General features: G+C 38.3%; 1 protein-coding gene across 1 annotated transcript in view; it reads left to right on the forward strand.

The window, feature by feature from the left end:
- The window catches only part of LOC127639434 (receptor-type tyrosine-protein phosphatase S-like), a 191,540-nt gene extending 181,970 nt beyond the window's left edge, over positions 1-9,570 (forward strand). Inside the window, exons 34-36 of the mRNA XM_052121448.1 lie at positions 46-200; positions 4,219-4,354; positions 4,938-9,570. Of these exons, the coding sequence (XP_051977408.1) occupies positions 46-200; positions 4,219-4,354; positions 4,938-5,006 (360 nt within the window). The 3' untranslated portion in view covers positions 5,007-9,570. The remainder of the gene's footprint in view (positions 1-45; positions 201-4,218; positions 4,355-4,937) is intronic.
- Positions 9,571-22,878: the final 13,308 nt, after the last annotated feature.

The raw sequence follows: 22,878 nt of genomic DNA on the forward strand, positions 1-22,878 counted from the left end.
CTGTTGATGTTTATCTTAGTTTTTTGTTTGCTTTCTCGCTCACAGGATGGCCAATCCAGGACTGTACGCCAATTCCAGTTCACCGATTGGCCGGAACAAGGTGTGCCCAAGTCTGGAGAGGGCTTCATAGATTTTATTGGGCAGGTGCATAAAACCAAGGAGCAGTTTGGGCAGGACGGGCCTATTTCTGTCCACTGCAGGTAAGGACAAGAATGCAGCACTCGTCAATTGATTACGTAGGGTCATTAAAGGAATAGTTTACCCAAAATGTTTAATTAACGATATTCACACACTCATGTCATTCTAAACACATATTTAGCAGAATATCCATGCTGCTCATTTGTCCAGTGTTGGGGAAGCTAATAAGCGTCCCCAGTGTGTTTCGGAGTTGTTTACACTTAAAAGTCCCGTGTTATGCCCCAAATCGTAATTTCTTCTAGTTATTTTGGGGATTTTGGTTGAGCAATACACTGCATCTGGGATTTTATTCATTTATGACTCTTCGTCGGTGCATGTCATAGTAGAGGAAAAGAAATATATAATTTTCGACATTCTATAAATCAATTTTAGAAAATGATTGGCTAGAAAGTTATCTGACTTTCCCACCACCTTAGTTATCGTTATCATCAAAATCCACTATTGATCGACCTCTAATATAAAGACTAAATAAGAGATAATAAAACCAGAAAACACTATTTTAGTCGAAATAGAGTGTTAAACAACAGCAGTTACCTAAATATTAGAGAAAGGACGGTTTAGGTAAAGCGTGTTTGATTCCCTTGGCTTGCGTGCTGCGTTCGCAATATATGTAGTATTTTGTGAAGCTACAGCACTACTCGTTGTTACTGCAAAAGCTACACTATTGTGACTTTATCTGAGCTACTGTCACGCTACATTAAAATTGTAATTAAGTTGGTAGCATTGCTTCTTTCAGCTTCTTTTTACTCCCCAACAAAGCTTTTGTCTTGCCAAATATCATGAAGTAGATAATGGGATAAAAAGGTATTTTGGGGTGAACTATCCCTTTAAATTCAAGCTAGTGCACACCACAAATGACGTATGGTGGCCAGACAAGTGGGACAGAGGTCCTTTTATCATAAATACACAAACTAGAACACAGACACACACACACACACACACCCTTTCTCCTCGCCTTATCTTACGATCATCAGAAATGATACATGCGGCTCCATTACGTCGCGATGGGACGCCATTCCTCATTTACAATTATGACCAGCAACTAAATTGTTCTCCAGTATGGCCACCATTTAACAAGCAAATCGTTACTCTTCTAAAGAAGACGTCCTCCAGCCCCACATAAATAATCAGAGAGAGCGCCGAGCACTGGGTCCCGTTTGCTTAATGGCTACAGATCGTCTGTTTCCTGCCTCTGCCAATACTGGCGTACAGACGTTGTTAAAAAGAACACAAGTCAAATGTTTCTGGACTGCTGTATGAGGAAATATGTACTCCAATAATTATCATTATCAATGACGTTTTCTAGATTGTAATTTTCTAGATTATTTTGCTCATTAATCTGTCTGAAGAGCAATTATTTTACTTATTACATGAAATAATTTCTTAAGCAAACCAAACCTGATGGACAATGCAAGGAAGGATTGATACTATATTGTCCCTTCAGGTCATTATTAAGATCAAATCAATTGTTAAGATAATATAAATTCATTGGATGGATGGATGGATGGATGGATGGATGGATGGATGGATGGATTGGTGGATTGGTGGATTGGTGGATGGATGGATGGATGGATGGATGGATGGATGGATGGATTGGTGGATGGATGGAGGATGGATGGATGGATGGATGGATGGATGGATGGATGGATGGATTGGTGGATGGATGGATGGATTGTTGGATGATGGATGGATGAATGGATGGATTAGTGGATGGATGGATGGATGGATTGGTGGATGGATGGATGGATTAGTGGATGGATGGATGGATTAGTGGATGGATGGAGGGAGGATGGATGGATGGATGGATGGATGGATTGGTGGATGGATGGATGGATTGTTTGATGATGGATGGATGGATGGATGGATGGATGGATGGATGGATTGGTGGATGGATGGATGGATTAGTGGATGGATGGATTAGTGGATGGATGGATGGATTAGTGGATGGATGGAGGGAGGATGGATGGATGGATGGATGGATTGGTGGATTAGTGGATGGATGGTTGGATGGATGGATGGATGGATTGGTGGATGGATGGATGGATTGGTGGATTAGTGGATGGATGGCTGGATTGGTGGATTGGTGGATGGATGGATTAGTGGATGGATGGATGGATGGATGTATGGATGGATTGGTGGATTAGTTGATGGATGGATTGGTGGATTGGTGGATGGATGGATGGATGGATTGGTGGATTAGTGGATGGATGGATGGATGGATTGGTGGGTGGATGGATGGATTGTTGGATGATGGATGGATGGATGGATGAATGGATGGATTAGTGGATGGATGGATGGATGGATTGGTGGATGGATGGATGGATTAGTGGATGGATGGATTAGTGGATGGATGGATGGATTAGTGGATGGATGGAGGGAGGATGGATGGATGGATGGATGGATGGATTGGTGGATGGATGGATGGATTGTTGGATGATGGATGGATGGATGGATGGATTGGATGGATTAGTGGATGGATGGATTAGTGGATGGATGGATGGATTAGTGGATGGATGGAGGGAGGATGGATTGGTGGATTAGTGGATGGATGGTTGGATGGATGGATGGATGGATGGATGGATGGATTGGTGGATTAGTGGATGGATGGCTGGATTGGTGGATTGGTGGATGGATGGATGGATTAGTGGATGGATGGATGTATGGATGGATTGGTGGATTAGTTGATGGATGGATTGGTGGATGGATGGATGGATGGATTGGTGGATTAGTGGATGGATGGATGGATTGGTGGGTGGATGGATGGATGGACGGACGGACAGACAGACAGACAGACAGACAGACAGACAGCAAGTGCTGTAAAGAATCTTCAAAAATTCTCCTTCTGTGTTCCACATAAGAAAGATGGTGTGCCCCATATGGCTAAGGTGTTCAAGTAATGGCAGAATTTTCATTTTTGGGTGAACTATTCTTTTGATCTTCTGCCTCTCCTCTCAATCTCTCCTCCAGATTTGCTATCTAATAAAGCCACATGGTTTTGTCATTAATTTCATGATTAAGTACACTGAATGGAAGTGTAAATCTGCTCATTCAATGCATCTTCATGCCTGTCAGATTTGAAAGTCTATCTATTTAACCAGCGCTTCAGTGAAGTCTAAAAGCTAAGCGACGGGCTGCAACCAGCTGCCACGAAAAAGCATTTCTTTCTTTCTTCCCCTCTTTTTCTCTTGCAAACGGGAGATTTTGGCAACATGAATAACAGAACTGTCAAAAACGTTTAGTCTTCTGACATTCACTGACTTGAGGGCACAAACTGGTTATTCATTGGAGCCCATAAGGTTTTGAACTACTTTGACAAAGTTGCATCATTGTAACAGTGCTTGAATCAATCAGAGACCTCAGTAGTTGACCCATGACCATTAATACATTTTAGTGTCACCTCCCTCCCTACGTCCCTTTCAATCTTGCAAGGCAAAAGGAAAAAATAAGCTTGTTGTCATTTCAATTATTGTTCGGTTGGTGAAATCGCTCAGTTCCAAAGCAGCTTATGAAGGGAGCCTTGAAGAATCATACTTAAAATTCCTCCTATTTCAGGCACTGTCAAAGCGAGACAAGCTTAGCATGTGTGCGTTTGTGTGTGGGGTATTTTTGGAATGGAATACTACCTACTATTTTTGAAAGAAGTAGTAGCCAATATGTATACAGTATCCCACAATGTCATGTGGTCAACATAACCATCCATTTAATAATGGTAAATAAACTTATTTAATTGGATCCTCTCACTGAATTAAAAATGCAATCAAATGTGACAACAATGCATTGAATATTGTATTGTTTCACAGACTGTTGAAAAAATAGTAAGCTGTACACTATTATTCCATTCCAAACATAGCTACCCTGTATATATTACCAGCTGTCAGAAAGATTTTAGCTGTTATGCTAACATAATTGCCACCTGTTTCGCTGTACTGTGAATTCACAGTCGCATATACTGCCCATTCTTGGGCCCATTCATTGTATAGAGTGCTCTTTGATTCTAAGCTGCTATCTTCCTCATTGTAGTGCTGGTGTGGGGCGAACTGGCGTCTTCATCACACTAAGCATCGTGCTAGAGAGGATGCGCTATGAAGGAGTGGTAGACATCTTTCAGACGGTCAAAATGCTGCGAACGCAACGACCAGCAATGGTACAAACAGAGGTAAGAGTCTGAGTTAATTCTTTTAACTGCTTGATAAAGCTAGAATTGTTTTTAATGTCTGCCTGGTTGATGATTTGATGGAAACAATTTCTGGTGGTCAACAATGACATTTTCCTTTTTGGAAACCTTTTTTGATAATAGTCTGAATCCAGGGACGGATTATGACTTGCAAAGGGGATCACCAAACTAGATCGCACAGCCTTAAAGCCAAGGGAACCCCCGGGCATTCAAGGGCTCCCTGGTAGTCACGGGCCCCTGGGCACTGGCCCCATTGGCCCGGTCGGTAATCCGTCCCTGTCTGATTCACAGTACCAATATATTGGCATCACCTTCCAAAAAGTACTGTTGTGGTACCATGCTGTTTAGATGGTATCAGGAACTGCTATTTACCATGAATCTGATTGAATGCCAACTTCATATACAGTGTAATAGTATTTGCTTCAAGGTTCTCCAAGGTATACCTTGGTATTACCATGACCAAAAACCATGGAAATACAATGGTACCAAGTATTAGTATTGCAATTGCAATCTTCTTAAAATAATGTGCGAGTACACTTACAACCCTTTGTTTTTACTTCAACAGGATGAGTATCAGTTTTGCTACCAGGCGGCTCTGGAGTACCTTGGAAGTTTTGATCACTATGCAACGTAAAAAGCCATTTTGTTGCCCTTACCCCACAACCCTCATCCCCCCACAGCCTCCTGAGCCATAGAAACTTGCTTGAAAAAAATGAAACAATGACAACTATTCAAAATTCGAATAAAGACAAGTTTAACAACAGGACCTATTCAAAAAATCGTCTTTTTGGAACCAGTCAAAATGGCATTGTGAGTAATTCCAATTGGACAGCAACACTAGAAAAGCACGCAAAAGGATCCCACTAGAAACAAATCCCTCTACATCCCAAATTTGTGAGGAGGAAACAAACATATTGGCTCTGGCTGCAGGGTGGGAATGATCTAGGTGTCGGACCACTAACCTTACCTCAAGTGTTCTGATGTTGAGGACATATGTTGTTTCTTTCCAAACTTACTCTATGAATATTACAAAACAAACAGTAAAATGAAGGAAAACTCATTGGCCAAATGCAGGAGTTAAAACTTGTCCACAATTAAACAAAATTTATAGATGTTAGCAGCTGAAACTGGTTGGGTAATTGCTTGACCTTCCGGTTGGTTGGTTGAATTGCTAATCCTTCCTCGTTTGCCAGGATGGAAATAAGCAGATGCGCAGTTTCCAAATCTTCACCAACGTTTCCAATGAAAGGATATCTGTAAGTCTAACTGTGGACCTCTTTGACGTCTTGGAGAGTCTACTCAAGCAGCCATCTTTGGAGAAGTTGGGGCATGGGTAGAAACAAGTTGTAAAAGACTTCTTGTGCTGCTCATGTCTTGGGTTATTTCCTAAGCCTCTCCTAGTGACATGTTGCGATCCAGACAAAATTGGGAGCCACTTAAGAAGCCATTCAAGGCAAACCGTTCATCCACTTGAAGAAGTAACTCTCCACTCGAAACCACTGGAGCTGACAAGAATCCCCAATGAGAGAGAACCAATCAAGGCATTGGGGCGTTCAAGGAAATGGTTGCGTACCATTTAAATTGGACCACTTACCGCATCAGTTTCCCTTGCAGGTGCAGACAGATAGTCTGTGATTTTGAAGACATCCTAGCAAAGGTTTCTGGCAGAATAGCACCATCCTCCTGTTGGCCAATGGGAGCATGAACTTAGGCAAGAAACATCTGTTGTTACCTGCAGATTTGGACCAGAGGAACCACCAACAAACTCTCGAGTTTCTTTGGCGACTTCAACTGTTACATTTGGACTGGTTTCTCCGTTGGCATGCACCGTGGATTTGGCACAATTGCCACCAGATTAAGGATTTGTGGGTACTTCTTTCTTTTGGTACTTTGGCATCCCCAGTGACCAATGTTCATTGCCATCTTTTCAAGTGATTTTTTTTTTGTCTTACAACTGTTTTTTCATTTTGTTTCACTCTCTAAACCAAACATGCTGCTTTCGCTCCATTATGCTGTATGTGTACATGTGAAGATTTCAATCTAATGGAAAGGATATGACGTGAGTGAATGAAAGTGTGAGCCTGTGTATTGGTCCCACCTTTCCATCCATTTCTTGACACCCCCAACGATCTTCTAAAGAATGATACCATGTTACTGCCCTGTTAAAATCCAACGGTTAAATATTCTCAAAATAGGATTTCATCATCATGGCTATCAACCCATCCCTTGGATATTTTATGATCGGTTTGTTTTGGGGAGATCTGCGGATTTTGGCTAACAGGCAAGAAACGGGCAATCATGATGCATTTGCGACATGAACATTTCTGTACAACCAACTTGAATCTTCAAATGTGTTGTTGTGGGTGGGACTATTCTACACGCTCATGCTTATGCTAATGAGGGGGAGGAGTCTCCTCACCACTGATTAGCTATGCTTGAGAGTGCTTGAACGTGTTCTGATTGGTGAGAGGATGAAAGGAGTCGTGTGTATTTCCAAAAAAGCCTTATTCTTGTAACATCATATGAAAAAAATATATACATTGATGTTGTATTATTTTGATTATCTTAGACATTTGATTTCTTGGCTTATTTTTTTTTTTTTACAAAGATATTGTACTCATTTTTTTAATCTGCAAAAAAAATAATAATGCTCATTTTGCTCATATTATGTTAAAAGACATTCTATTTTTTCACTGTATAAATGTTACATGAGATGTGTTTGTGTGTATGTACACATAAAAGAATGGGACGTGAATGTATACATACACCCTCACATATACAGTATATTTAAATGCAGAATATAAAGATGTATCCAAATCGTAATATGAATAGCCTTTTTAGTTTGTTTGTTTTTTTTAAAGCGGGCTCTTCTTTGTTTATACCACCATGAAACGATGAATCGCTTGTATGAAGTCATGCATTTATATAAGTCGAGGAAATGCATTTTAAGAAATGCAGAATTTTTCAGGCAAAGGGTCAAAAAGCCTTCGACTTCCTGTCGCCCCACAACAAATTACGATTTCCATTACCATTGTTATCCAGCGGTAGTGCTAGTTTTAACTAAAGTATTACTTTTTTTAAATGTGTCAAATTGGAAATGCACAAAATACAATTATCTACATTTAACTTGCAAATTAAGAAAAAATGAATTTTCTTTCATTTCGCCCATCTTTATAGCATTTTCATTTACGTTTTTGTATGTCTTTTGGGGAAAAAAAATCATTTTTCAATCCACAGAATGTTCGGTTGTTTGTTAGATATCAGATATGATCCTGAATATAAGGCCTGTAAATAAACAAATATATATATTATATGTATTTGTATAAACTGACCCACAAGATTTGTCTTTGAACATAACTGAGATTAAAAAAAATTGTTATTGTTAATGGAAAAACCTTCCACAGTTTTGAAAGAAGCTTTGTCTCACACTACCATATTTTTATCTCTTGATTTTGTTTTTTTCCCCACATTTTATCTTAAGCCCAGTGGTGAGAGGAATAACTAGAGTTCTCCTATTGCCATGAGTCTTTGGGCGTCGATTTTATTTGTCATTGTTGTAATCAGGGCTGGACTGGGAAGATAAATCGGCCCGGCATTTTACATGGCAACTGGCCCAAAACTTGTTGAGCGGGGGGGTTTTGTTGTCCGTTATGCATCTGTTTATCTTATCATGGCCCATTGGGCACATTTCGCGGCCGACCCACCAGCCGCTCAGTTCTCCCGATGGCCAGTCCGCTCCTGATCCACCCCAAAGTGCGTCTGCCCACCGGGAAAATGCCCGGTATGCCAGATTACCAGTCCAGCCCTGGTTGTAATTTAAAGGATGGAGCGATCTAATCTAAAAGGGTTAATCTCACGAAAACATGTCCAGGTCACATTTCACCCCAAACCCCAAAGACAAAAAGATAGAATTGATATTTTGCATCAAGAAAATGAAGACCATTAAGATTGTTTGTATTGTGGCATTGTTTTCATGAAAGTAAAGCTCATTTACCACCTAATTCTCATTACTGTAAGCCATCTTCATCATTCACTACAGTAAAATTACTATAATGCAATGATTTGTTTTTTTGGTTTAAATCAGCATAAAAGGAGCATATAAATACTTAACAATTTTAATATATATTTTTTGACTTTAGAGTCATGAGGTTTTTAGCATCACGCTAATGAGAAATGGAGTGAAAATGTGCGTATGTGGCATAAAAACAATGTCACGATAAAAACAATCTTAACAGTACAAAAAATATGCATCATTTTATTCATTTAAAATGTGATTTCTCATCAATTATGACTGGCTTCACCCAAAAAAATAACCCTCTTTTTACCCCTACCAAGACTAGAGCAGACAACCCCTTACTTCGCTAGCTGATTTAGCATTTTATCTCATTCCGAGTGATTTTGTTGTTTTATTTGGATGATCAAACAAGGGCTTGCATGCCCAGTGCCTATAAAATGCCATATGAACCGTGGGAACAAATTGCCTTGAATGGTTGTGTGTTTGGTGATTGGCTTTACTACATCTTAGCTAGCTAGCATAGAAACACGATAAAACAGGCTCCTCACTCACCACTGCCCGTGTTCCATATTTTATCTCATTTTTCTTTTTAAGTCATAATCGGTAGGTTATTACAAAGCTCTAGATGTTTACAGATGCATGCCATGTTTAGTTTCTACTTTTGTTTTGAAGTTTTTACTCCGGGGATATTTTGTTGAGGGAAGAGAGCCGAGAGAACTTGGAATCTGGAAATTCCAGCGCTGCCTTTTAAACTGTTGGGAGTTTTGTGTGTTTCTAACTAACTTTTCCTTGGGAAAGCAAAGGACACTTGTGCAATTGGACGTTATGGACTGGTCATCTACAATGGCAGAGGTGCTTGGAAGTTTCAACAACGTCTAAACGTTTTGTCCTAACGTATGGAACGTAAGGACCTCGGACAAAAGGAACCAAACTAACAAAACATTGGGGTTAACGTATTAGGGTACATAAAATGAAGAACCAATATACAAAAATTAAACGTATTAACACAATGGCCAACAAAAAAAAGAAGAGAAAAAAGCCAAATGTGAAAATAGTTTTTCTTTGTACGAAGGCCAAGTGATATCGCTTTCAAACTGTTACTTCTGACGGACACAATAATTGGTTTGAAACCACTGTGTATGTAGATATGTTGACTTTGTATTAAAGAAATGTTGTCTGAAAACACTGTTTGGTTGGTTTTGTGTCAAATGCATTGTAAGCCATTTCAGCTAACTTTAACCCCACCTACCAAAGACAAGTCAGCCAATAGAATGTCACCAATGCCAAACACCCAAAATGATTGACAGGCTAAACTAAAAGTGAGCTCATGAAAAACAAGTCACTGATGTCGGAAGCCAGAAAAACACAAGCAACGAATCTGCAGTACATTGAACAGGATCATCAAAATTTGATAAGCTCAGTTTGACAAGACAGATGGCAGAATTAAATTGCTTATTGCCCTCATATTCAAAGACCAATCAGCTGAAATCATGCATGGCGTCTCTACAAAATCAATTATTTCACAATCTGGCCTTGTCCCTGAATTGTAATCATACCCAAAAGCTCAACGTGCGCGCATCAATTCATAAGCCAACGTCTCATCTCATATTGATATGTATTGCCACCCACTGCTCACAATCTTTTGACAGAAGTTATTTACACTGTGTAAAGGAAAGAAGACGCCACTCACTAATGCTGCAACCATTTCTGCCATGTCTATATACGAGTATCTGTACAGAAGTAGTAATTGTCTGCCATTCTGAGCTTGTTTTTTCAGTTAGCATGCAATCTAACTGGATAGCCTACTAACTTAGCATAGCATAGGCTACAACTAGCATGCAAATTTAGCATATTACCTACAGAAGTACTACACTATTTACTACATGGGATTACCATAAAGGCTAAACGTGTATATACTGATCAGCCACAACATTAAAATCACCCATCTTATATTATGTAGGCCCCCCTCGTGCCAACCTGAATCACAGAATAGCATTCACAATTGTACAGAGTGGTTATCTGAGTTACTGTAGACTTTGTCTGTTCAAACCAGTCTGGCCATTCTCTGTTATCCTCTCTCATCAACAAGATGTTTCCGTCCACAGAACTGTCGCTCACTGGATGTTTTAGTTTTTTGGGACCATTCGGAGTAAATTCTAGAGACTGTTGTGTGTGAAAATCCCAGAAATACTCAAACCAGCCCATCTGACACCAACAATCATCCATGTGATTATCTAATCACCCTAGCAACCGGGCCAATTTGGTTGCTTATGAGACCGGGCTGGAGTCACTCAGCACGCCCTGGATTCGACTCACGACTCCAGGGGTGATGGTCAGCGTCAATACTCGCTGAGATACCCAGATCCCTCTTGTTCCTTTTATATTCTCCTTCATTAATTCTCCTCTTGCGGTCTCATCTGCTGTATGATAATATCACCTCGCAGGCAGCTCAATGTGAATCTCAACAAATGCCATTGGGTTTGTCTGGAGGGTTGAACCTTTCACCTGATGCTATTTGCTGTGTTCTCTGTCCATAACTCCTGCCTCTCTAAAGATAAACATACCACTGCCGCTGCCATCTGACTTCACCTTTAAAAATATTCATTCATACAGATATTGTGAAACAAAGAAACGGCAAAGGAGATCTGGGCCTAACTGCTTTCCTCGTCAGACACTAACTCATTAGCACTTTTCCTCAGGAGCCCATCAAAGCGCTATTTGCATCAGAGCAGCCAAAAGCCATGGAAATTTGTAATAAACGAGAAAGAAATAAATTGGACCATCCGCTGCCCGTGGCAGAGCTCTGATACAAATGGCACATAAATTGAATGAAGGCGTAGCAAACTAAAACTAGAGAAGGAGCCAAGAATCTTTTATGGAGGAAGATGAACAAAATAGCAATGTTTTGCTCATCAGCCAAAGACACACTAACCCCCTGGAGTATTTTTGACTGATTACGTGTTTTTGTATTCAATCAAGGTGGAATTCCTTGGAGATGATGTGTGTATTTTTGCTAGACATGCTGAGACAACTGTAAGCCAAAAGTGAAAGCGCTCACTCAACTCGGTGGCGCTATCAAAATATCATTCTGTTTAGCTCAACCAATGGCGTGAGTTTGGGGGCGGGGCTATCTATTTGTCCGACGAATACCAGATCACACTACTCAATTTTGCAATTCGGTTTCCTGACCCTAGTGGCGCAGAAATTGTCACCGTCACTTTAAACGAGATTTGATACAACAACAGTTTGGTTACAGGCTACCGTATGGTTCCTTGTGTTTGCAGTGGCTAATTGTTCAATATAGATTTGTTTATTTGTTTGTTTGCCATTTTGTAAAAGCACTAAAGCAGATGCTGGCAAAGAAGGGAGTTCATTAGTATGAGCCTAGAAGCGAAATACTAAAAAACGATCCCTGAAGTTCCAACAGGTCTCATTACAGATGTTTCAAAGCATTTCTGAAGTGCTGTTGAAGCACCTAGTGCATTGTAGTACCCTATATATAGTATAGTATAGTACCAAAAGCATGAATTCATCTTGGTTAATGTTTATTAATATAAGTAAAACTGTTAGTTCATACTCATGTATTAATATATACATATACAGAACTTTTCATTTTAAATAGGTATGTTATGTATATGTTGAAATTAGCATTAACCCAAAATAAGAAGTGCTGTAAAAGTACTGTTCATTGTTAGTTTGCTAACTAATGTAGTGAACTAGTGTTAAGAAATACAACTTTATTGTAACACTGTGCACTTTATCTTTTCTTTATGCTTTTGGGTGATGTGCACAAAGTTACAAATGTAGTTAAAATCATTTAATGTACATTTTATGATGGCAAGATAATTAATTGCAAAGTTTTTTATATATAATTTACTATTTCATCAATACATTAGCACACATACTGTATATATATATTTACCCTAAATGGTAAATGGTCTGCACTTATATAGCGCCTTTTTAACCTTAGCGGTTACCAAAGCGCTTTACACTGTGACTCATTCACCCATTCACACACCAATGTCCACAGAGCTGCTATGTAAGGTGCTAGCCTGCCATTGGGAGCAACTTGGGGTTCAATGTCTTTCCCAAGGACACTTCGGCATGTGGAGTCATGTGGGCCGGGATTCGAACCACCAACCCTGCGATTAGCGGGGTTAAAGCTTTTACAATGCATTTTGTAGTTGTTTGTTTTTAATTGGGATGCCCAATTCCTACTACTTAGTAGGTCCTCGTGGTGGCGCGGTTACTCACCTCAATCCAGGTGGCGGAGGACGAATCTCAGTTGCCTTCGCTTCTGAGACCGTCAATCCGCGCATCTTATCATGTGACTCGTTGTGCAGGACACTGCGGAGACGCACAGCATGTGGAGGCTCATGCTACTCTCCACGATCAATGCACAACTTACCACACAACCCATTGAGAGCGAGAACCACTAATCACCACCACGAGGAGGTTACCCCATGTGACTCTACCCTCCCTAGCAACCGGGCCAATTTGGTTGCTTAGGAGACCTGTCTGGAGTCACTCAGCACGCCCTGGATTCAAACTCGCGACTCCAGTGGTGATAGTCAGCGTCAATACTCGCTGAGATACCCAGACCCCCCTTTGTAGTTGCATGTTAAAGTTTTACACTTAACTTGAATTAAGTTCATAATACATTAAGTTTAAAAATCTAAGTTATATGTTAAAATGACAATTAAACATTTACTGTGCATCCTTTAATTGTATAATAACACTAACATAACGCTTATTCTTAAGGGTGTTTGATCTAAATGGCTTTAGATATACACAATCTATATTGCACACAATAATACATTAGAATTCTGTTCTAAGTGTTGTTATTATACAGTAACGGACATTATAATTTCAGGACCTTTTTAGGGGACGCAGATCACTTCTTTCAGAACATTTGCTTGAATGCGCTTGCGGTTTATCTGCGCCAGAGGAGAGTGGTTGCTCTCAGAGTTTATTATGCAAATGAGACCATTTGACAGATTGCACGCAACCTTTCATAATCTCTGTTCACGGGCGGCTGGTTTGTCACTTCACTGGGCGGTAGGCATGTTTATATGGAGGAGACCCCTTCTGTATTCTTTACATATGTTCTCAAAAGCACTTTCTTCAAAGAGTAATACATCTGTACTGTCTCTATGACCTTGATTAATCCAATAAAACAGGCGATTGTAACAAGTAGGCCTAGCTACACAGTGGTTCTTGTTATATACAGTAGATCTATGTAGCACTGTATATTATATTACACTATATTTGTTTATTCAATATTAAACAGTGTATTTTCTGCTTTAAGTGCTTTACATTCATATGCATTAATGTTATAATTATATAAAATTCTAAGTTAAAAGAACAGATCATTACAATGGCCTAATCTAGAGCTATATGTTACATATTAACCACTGTATATTTGATTATATACTGTATTATACACTTTATTTTCTTTAAGTGCATTATGTTCATATGTGCATTAGGTTTTAAAGTTGCAAGTTATTCATTTAAAAATTAAAAGGACAACTTTTATAATAGCACATTAATTGATTGTTTTATTTTGATTATTAATTTTGACCACATTTTGTGCATACAATAGATCACTATAGTTCACTACACTTTATTATATTATGTGCTTTAAAATAAAATGCATATGGATCTAAAGTTAAACATTATGGGTTTAAAAGACAAAAAAAAACTTGCATGTTAATTAATTTAAAATTGTAAATAAAATAAAAAAATACGTTTTATTTAATTGAATAATTTGTTCATATAAATATATATATATATACTGTATATTTACTATATTTATTTACACAAAATTTTAAATTTATTGATATTATTTATATCAAACACTGTATATTATTTATATAATTTAATTCACATAATATTTTAAATAATGTAACTATAACTTTAATTATTTATATGTATATTATTTCAATGTTAATTAGGTTAATTTACTGCATGCATAAGGTTTTAAAGTTAAAAAGACAACTAAACTTTAACTGTGCATTTACAAATGTGTACGTTAATTCATTTAAAAATTATATATTTAATTGACTTTGTATTGCGCAAGCAATTAATGACTTTTTTATCGTGTAAGGCATATATTTGGTCCATTGTGTGTTACAAGGGTAAATTGAAAACAGGATTGCGATTATGGCATTCATGAAGTTTGTAATAATACTCTACATTACTGTGGAAAATAACTAAACATTTTCTTTCACCAACTGCAATGAAAAATAACCATTGCTAAAGGGCATATCTGTTCCTGTATATTCTGAAATATGATTCTCTTTCTCTCTCTCAAGCTTGAAACTATGCTGCCCTCTTGTGATAAACTCTACAATAATTTCATTGCATTACAGTTCAACACAAACATGGATAAGGAAGCCAATCCTTCCTGTCTGTATAGGGCAATATTGGTCTTTGGCTCTCAATATCGTCCTCATAACAAAATATTTTAACCTAATTAAAGATAACACAATTTTGGGATACGAGTCAGTTATTGGGAATGTGCCATATATAAACAAATTCTGTAAAAAATAGCTGAAATGCAAACCATTTTTGTCTCCTTTTATTAACATAATTTGCTTTAACATAGGCAATGTACACAGCCAGCATAGTTGTGGTTTAGTTTAAGGGTTAGGTGAGTTTTAGAGCCGTTTGATAGGTTGATCAAAGGTTTTACAAGACCATTTCATTGCAGTTTTTTAAATGTTAAACTGTTTATAAAATCTAAATGTTCCGAACGGCCATGCATCATTTAATTAAGTAGATATTTTAATGGCGATTTGGAATAAATGTCATCATTATGCATTACAGTGCAACAGTTTCATCTTCATGGTTAACTGGTTGAAGACTTAAAATGACCTAACCGTGAAATTGACAGTGTCTTTATATACTTTTAAAAAATGTGATCCAAAATAATTACATAAGTGAACCAGCCCTTAGTATTGTGGTGGTACACTGGTATTAAATATCATGGTATTGCCATCTAACACAATCACCTTCCCATAATGGTTTATTGGATTAATTTGATCCTAGATTTTGTACAGTTCATGGTATTTGTATTGTACTCCAAGGCACTTCAAAGAAAACCATAACATGCATTACCATATTACATTAGACATCAAATGGTACATGCTACTTTGATACCATAGATCTGAACAATCACTATTGTCATGGTATTACCATGGTACCAATCATGGCCAGATCAGCATGGTCATTTTTTGTAAGATGTACCATGAGGAGTACTTCACGTCTCTCTCTCGATAAGATGTTCCTAAACAACATGTTATTTAAGAGCTCAGATCGGTGCACGATGTACAGAAGACCCCTACACAGTTAGGCAGTTCAGATTCCAGTCCAGTTTTTGTTTTTTAAAAGCAATAATTTCCTCTCGCAGGTCAAAGGTCAGATTGAACAGCCAGCAGCCTTATTTGGTAGATGTATTTTTCCGTCATGTCAGAATTTAGTCCTTGAGGCTCCACAATGATTAATGAATCACTTAGAAGTGTTTGTTTGAACATGTCTGGGTTGTTCGTATGGTAAACACTCATCTTGGAAATCAATGCCATTTTTTCATATCAACTACCCTATTATCTCTTTATATCAAAGTTGATTTGGTTGCAGTTCATGTGCTATGTCTTGGAATTTACCATACGAGTTCAATCAGAGGGCACAGATTCTTAAATTGGGCATTTGTAACATTCACCTTGTCCCGTTTTGACCTTACCTCTTCTTTACCCATTTCGTCCCGTATTTAACTCCACAGTCCCCTTGTTAGTGTGCACGTTCCCTGTTATTAGTTTCACCCGCACTCGTTCTAATCACTAGATTATTAATCTCACCTGCACTGTTCGTTTTCCCTATATATACGCTGCCCTTTCGCTTCACTCTTGTTGGTTATTGTTTAGTTTACCCCTTCGCTTTGCCAGCTCTAGTGTTCCCCTAGAATCCCCAGTCTTTTCTCTCGTCTCGCCCCTTTTGATATTTACTGATTTCCCGGCTTCGACCTTACGCTCCGCTTGACTATGTTTCTCTGTATTTGCCCTTTGTACTGTTGCCTGCTTTTTTCAATAAAGCAGTTTTACCCCGACATTGTGACTGTCTGAACTTGTGTTCGTTACAGCATTTAGCGCATCCCCTCTGCATTAAAATATAGTCAGAAGTTCTCATACATTTAGGTTGAACTCATTAAATCTATTTTTTAAGCTACTCCACAGATTTCATTTTAGCAAACTATAGTTTTGGAAAGTCATTTAGGACATCTACTTCGTGCATGACATGAGTCATTTTTCCACCAATTGTTTACAGACCGATTGTTTCACTTTTAATTGACTATAATCACAATTCCAGTTGGTCAGAAGTTTACATACACTAAGTTAACTGTGCCTTTAAGCAGCTTAAAAAATACCAGAAAATGTTGTCAAGCCTTTAGCCAATTAGCTTCTGATAGGAGGTGTACTGAATTGGAGGTGTACCTGTGGATGTATTTTAAGGTCTACCTTCAAACTCAGTACCTCTTTGCTTGACATCATGGGAAAATCTAAAGAAATCAAGACCTCAGAAAAGAAATTGTGGATCTCCAAATGTCTGGTTCATCCTTGGGAGCAATTACCAAACACCTGAAGGTGCCACGTTCCTCTGTACAATCAATAGTACACAAGTTTAAACACCATGGGACCAGACAGCCATCATACCGTTCAAGAAGGAGATGCATTCTGTCTCCTAGAGATGAACGTAGTTTGGTGTGAAAAGTGCAAATCAATCCCAGAACAACTGCAAAGGACCTTGTGAAGATGCTGGGGGAAACAGGTAGACGAGTATCTAGATCCACAGCAAAATGAGTCCTATATCGACATAACCTGAAAGGCTGCTCAGCAAGGAAGAAGCCACTGCTCCAAAACCAGCTATAAAAAACCAGACTACAGTTTGCAAGTGCACATGGGGACAAAGATCTTACTTTTTGGAGAAATGTCCTCTGGTCTAATGAAACAAAAAATTTACTTTTTGACCATAATGAACATTGTTATGTTTGGAGGATAAAAGGGTGAGTCTTGCAAGCTGAAGAACACCATCCCAACCATGAAGCAAATGGGTCTTCCAAATGAAAATGACCCCAAGCATACCTCCAAAGTTGTGGCGAAATGGCTTAAGGACAACAATGTCATTTGTGGGCAGAACTGAAAGAGCGTGTGCGAGCAAGGAGGCCTACAAACTTGACTCGGTTACACCAGTTCTGTCTGGAGGAATGGGACAAAATTCCAGCAACTTATTGTGAGAAACTTTTGGATGGCTACCCAAAAAGTTTGAGTTAAACCATTTAAAGGCAATGCCACCAAATACTACCAAAGTGTATGTAAACTTCTGACCCACTGGGAATGGGATTGTGGGAATGTGTTCTCTATGATTAAATGTCAGGAGTTTTGAAAAACTGAGTTTAAATGTATTTGGCTAAGGTGTATGTAAACTTCTGACTTCAACTGTAAATGCACCAGGCTGTACTCTTGTCAGGTGTGTGTGTGCACTGTAAAACAGTAGAACGACCATGACCTTCATCTGTACCCATGTGCCAGGGTAGTATCAAGGGCATCAGGTGTTGGCATATGCACTGCAGGTGCCTGTGCTCAATTACAGGGGCGGTTTGACAAGCTGCCCAGTGGGCATGGCAGCAGGCTTTTAATTTAATTACATGGAAATGCACTGATTCGGGGTGAAATGAAGCAGAACCTGTCGTTTGGTTTGTTAGCTGCATTTGACTGGCACTTGACTGACAGAGCAGTTGGATTCAGATGCGCTGGCTGAATGAATTTTTTGTGCTAATTAACATGGGTTCACCACTCTAGACGACCTATCACAGCGTTGCATGGATCATTCATGCTAATGGGAGCTTAAAGCCAATACAAACTTTACATTTTACGGTATAAAATGACTTTGGAATTTGGAGAAGAGCATTATAAGGAATTGCTTATATGACGTTGCTGCATTAGCATACAGTGATGTACACCATGGTACAAAACGAGCTACATGATATATTTACACCCTGTAGTACTCCAGTGTACATTTCCAAAAACCTTAAGTGTTTTCATATAGTAATATAGTGTTGTGATTCTGTTTTGTGGGGGAAATTACCTTCAGTGAGTCGTTCACAAGTTGCACATGTTGAAATTGACAACGTACCTCTTTCATCACATTCAAACGACAGAATGCCTTTGCTGATTTTGTTTCAGTTGTACTGTAGGTAAATATTCACTTTTTCCGGTTGAAAAGTATTCCGTTGCTTTTTTTTTAGAGAATGAGAAACTGTTTCAATCGATGTATCGCATGAGTGAAATGACTGATTCAGATTGAATCGCAAACTGAATCATAACGCTTCACACACCAGTTTGATCAATTAACTCAAAATAACCCTCTCAAAGAGTGAATTCAGTCACAATTCGGGCATCGCTAGGTCCGATTGTAAACAGTCAACAGAAATACAGGGAAAATGTTACTTAAATCGGTATGTACATCACCCAGACGTCTATTTGATGCGTGTGTTTACATCTGGAAAATATTTTTTTTTTACATTGATTTATAATGTTTGTAAATATGATCTTTGTAAGATGTTCAGCAGATGTCTTTGAGACGTTTATGATTTAGAATGTTTGTGAATCTGATCTTTGTAAGATGTTCAGCAGATGTCTTTGAGACGTTTATGATTTAGAATGTTTGTAAATCTGATCTTTGTAAGATGTTCAGCAGATGTCTTTGAGACGTTTATGATTTAGAATGTTTGTGAATCTGATCTTTGTAAGATGTTCAGCAGATGTCTTTGAGACGTTCATGATTAAGAATGTTTGTAAATCTGATCTTTGTAAGATGTTCAGCAGATGTCTTTGAGACGTTTATGATTTAGAATGTTTGTAAATCTGATCTTTGTAAGATGTTCAGCAGATGTCTTTGAGACGTTCATGATTAAGAATGTTTGTAAATCTGATCTTTGTAAGATGTTCAGCAGATGTCTTTGAGACGTTTATGATTTAGAATGTTTGTAAATCTGATCTTTGTAAGATGTTCAGCAGATGTCTTTGAGACGTTTATGATTTAGAATGTTTGTAAATCTGATCTTTGTAAGATGTTCAGCAGATGTCTTTGAGACGTTTATGATTTAGAATGTTTGTAAATCTGATCTTTGTAAGATGTTCAGCAGATGTCTTTGAGACATTTATGATTTAGAATGTTTGTAAATCTGATCTTTGTAAGATGTTCAGCAGATGTCTTTGAGACGTTTATGATTTAGAATGTTTGTAAATCTGATCTTTGTAAGATGTTCAGCAGATGTCTTTGAGACGTTTATGATTTTGAATGTTTGTAAATCTGATCTTTGTAAGATGTTCAGCAGATGTCTTTGAGACGTTTATGATTTTGAATGTTTGTAAATCTGATCTTTGTAAGATGTTCAGCAGATGTCTTTGAGACGTTTATGATTAAGAATGTTTGTAAATCTGATCTTTGTAAGATGTTCGGCAGATGTCTTTGAGACGTTTATGATTAAGAATGTTTGTAAATCTGATCTTTGTAAGATGTTCGGCAGATGTCTTTGAGACGTTTATGATTAAGAATGTTTGTAAATCTGATCTTTGTAAGACGTTCAGCAGATGTCTTTGAGATGTTTATGATTAAGAATGTTTGTAAATCTGATCTTTGTAAGACGTTCAGCAGATGTCTTTGAGATGTTTATGATTTAGAATGTTTGTAAATCTGATCTTTGTAAGATGTTCAGCAGATGTCTTTGAGACGTTTATGATTAAGAATGTTTGTAAATCTGATGTTTAAAATTGTAAAAACAAACGTGTGATGAAATCTGATATATGGCCATATGAACAGAATACAAAAAATATTGTATATAGTTTATATACTAGCATATATATAGAAATTCCACTAGTATTTGGGTTACATATGTATATAAAACTGCAATATTTGATTTGAAATATATGTTGCATATACAGTATGTACAAGTATGTGATCATTGAAACCCATATAAGAACATGTATAATTCAGTTATGTTGCATATAAGCCATATGTCAGATTTATGTAACAGAAGTTTACTAGCGCTCATGTCCCAGTAAAAAGAGTCTAGCGGCACCCCTGGTTTTTTCAGTGTACAAATGGCTTTAGGCCAATAAGAAGCTATTCCGAAGCAGCATACTCTATGTAACCTGAAGGATTATTAGGAAACGTGACATAGGGACAAAGTTCAAGTATTATAAGGCAGATAGTAATGCTAATAATGTCAAACTGCCCAAACACTATTGCCGAATCACCAGTTTGAAAAAAGTTTAGATGAATTATAAAACTCTGGTCTGATCTTAACCTGGCTGAGATTCAAGTTCTGCAAATAACCCCAGACATGTCATAAGTCTGTAAGCATAAAGTAAACTGGGTCAGGAGTTCAGCTTTGGGGTTCAGATGTATGTGTTTGGATTATAGAGTCCCATTCCAGTCATATGGTTTTTGTTATACTTCAGATTCTCTGAGGGGAGTAATCAGTAAAACTTGGCAGTCTTTGCAAAGAATGTCTGTAAGTGTGTGTGTGCGCAGGTGTGATTCATCTACATCTAAATACAGTGAGGCAGAAAAGAACATTAATCACTGATAAAAAAAAAAAAAAGACAAAATTTCTGTAAATGTTTATTTGCAAACCAAATCTATGGAAGGATGGTTTTCTGCAAATGCTTGCAAAATAGCAAGACTGATGCTTTTCATGATGAAATTCGGGGGAAAAAAGTCCTCTGTTTATAATAAAACAATATATAATATCCATCCATCCATCCATCCATCCAACCATACATCCATCCATCCAACCATCCATCCAACCATCCATCCAACCATCCAACCATCCATCCAACCATCCAACCATCCATCCAACCATCTATCCAACCATCCAACCATCCATCCATCCATCCAACCATCCATCCATCCAACCATCCAACCATCCATCCATCCAACCATCCATCCATCCAACCATCCATCCATCCATCCATCCAAACATCCATCCATCCATCCATCATCCATCCATCCATCCATCCATCCATCTATCCAACCATCCATCCATCCAACCATCCATCCAATCCATCCATCCATCCAGCCATCCATCCAACCATCCATCCATCCATCCATCCATCCATCCATCCATCCATCCATCCATCCATTCATTCATTCATCCATCCATCCATCCATCCATCCATCCATCCAACCATCCATCCATCCATCCATCCAACCATCCATCCATCCATCCAACCATCCATCCAACCATCCAACCATCCATCCATCCAACCATCCATCCATCCATCCATCCATCCAACCATCCATCCAACCATCCAACCATCCATCCATCCATCCATCCAACCATCCATCCATCCAGCCATCCATCCATCCATTCATCCATGCATCCAACCATCCATCCATCCATCCAACCATCCATCCATCCATCCATCCAACCATCCATCCATCCAGCCATCCATCCATCCATCCATCCATCCATCCATCCATTCATCCATTCATCCAACCATCCATCCATCCATCCATCCATCCATCCATCCATCCAACCATCCATCCAACCATCCAACCATCCATCCATCCATCCTACCAACCATCCATCCAACCATCCATCCATCCATCCATCCATCCATCCATCCATCCATCCATCGTCATTATTCACTGAAAATCTTGACATCCGCTCTCTAGCGTTCCTTGCCGCAGTCGTAAAAATAATATGAGAAAAGAAGCGATGTCCGAATCACAAATAAATCGTTCTTTTGAGTTTTATCTTCTCAATGTCTAGGACGAATCCGTTAGAAGTGAATCTGGTTCAAAGAATAATTAATTCTCAAACTCACTCACTTGCTCAATGATCCAGTGTTTTCAGTTAATGGCTCACTGCAGCGGAAAATTATCAGTGAATAACAACTTAAATTTCAAAATGTTTCTCACTCAAATCTATTGTATTGGTTCAGAAGTCTTGAAATAAAGCACAAAGATCATATTGGCCTTTTTTTATAATACTTTTAGGATGCTTTTACATCTGTTTTAAGCTTTAAAGCATCAGTCCCCATTCACTGTAATTACCTGGAAAAGAGCAGCCAGTGCATTGTTCATAATGTATTATTTTGTGTTCCACAGAAGGAAGGACGTCTTTTCAGATTGGAAAGAAATTAATGTGAGTAAATGAGTACAGAATTAAAAATGTTGCATAAACTATCCCTTTAAATGTAGTTTTTTTAATGGTTGATGGATGTAATCCTCAAGGAGAAACAGACATTAAGTCTTCTAAAGTTCCAACAGTGAATGACTCTCCAGCTAACAGACCGAACTATTTATTGCGGTCATTATCACTCATGAGGCTTTCAGCTTTGCTCAAAGCACAAGTATCTAAACAAGTGGTAATACTTTTCAGAAGGACTTGCTCTTTGAAGACGCTCAGAGTAAATTTCAGTCTTGT

The sequence above is a fragment of the Xyrauchen texanus genome, chromosome 48 (genome assembly GCF_025860055.1).
Source record: "Xyrauchen texanus isolate HMW12.3.18 chromosome 48, RBS_HiC_50CHRs, whole genome shotgun sequence".
In the NCBI taxonomy this organism is placed as follows: domain Eukaryota; kingdom Metazoa; phylum Chordata; class Actinopteri; order Cypriniformes; family Catostomidae; genus Xyrauchen; species Xyrauchen texanus.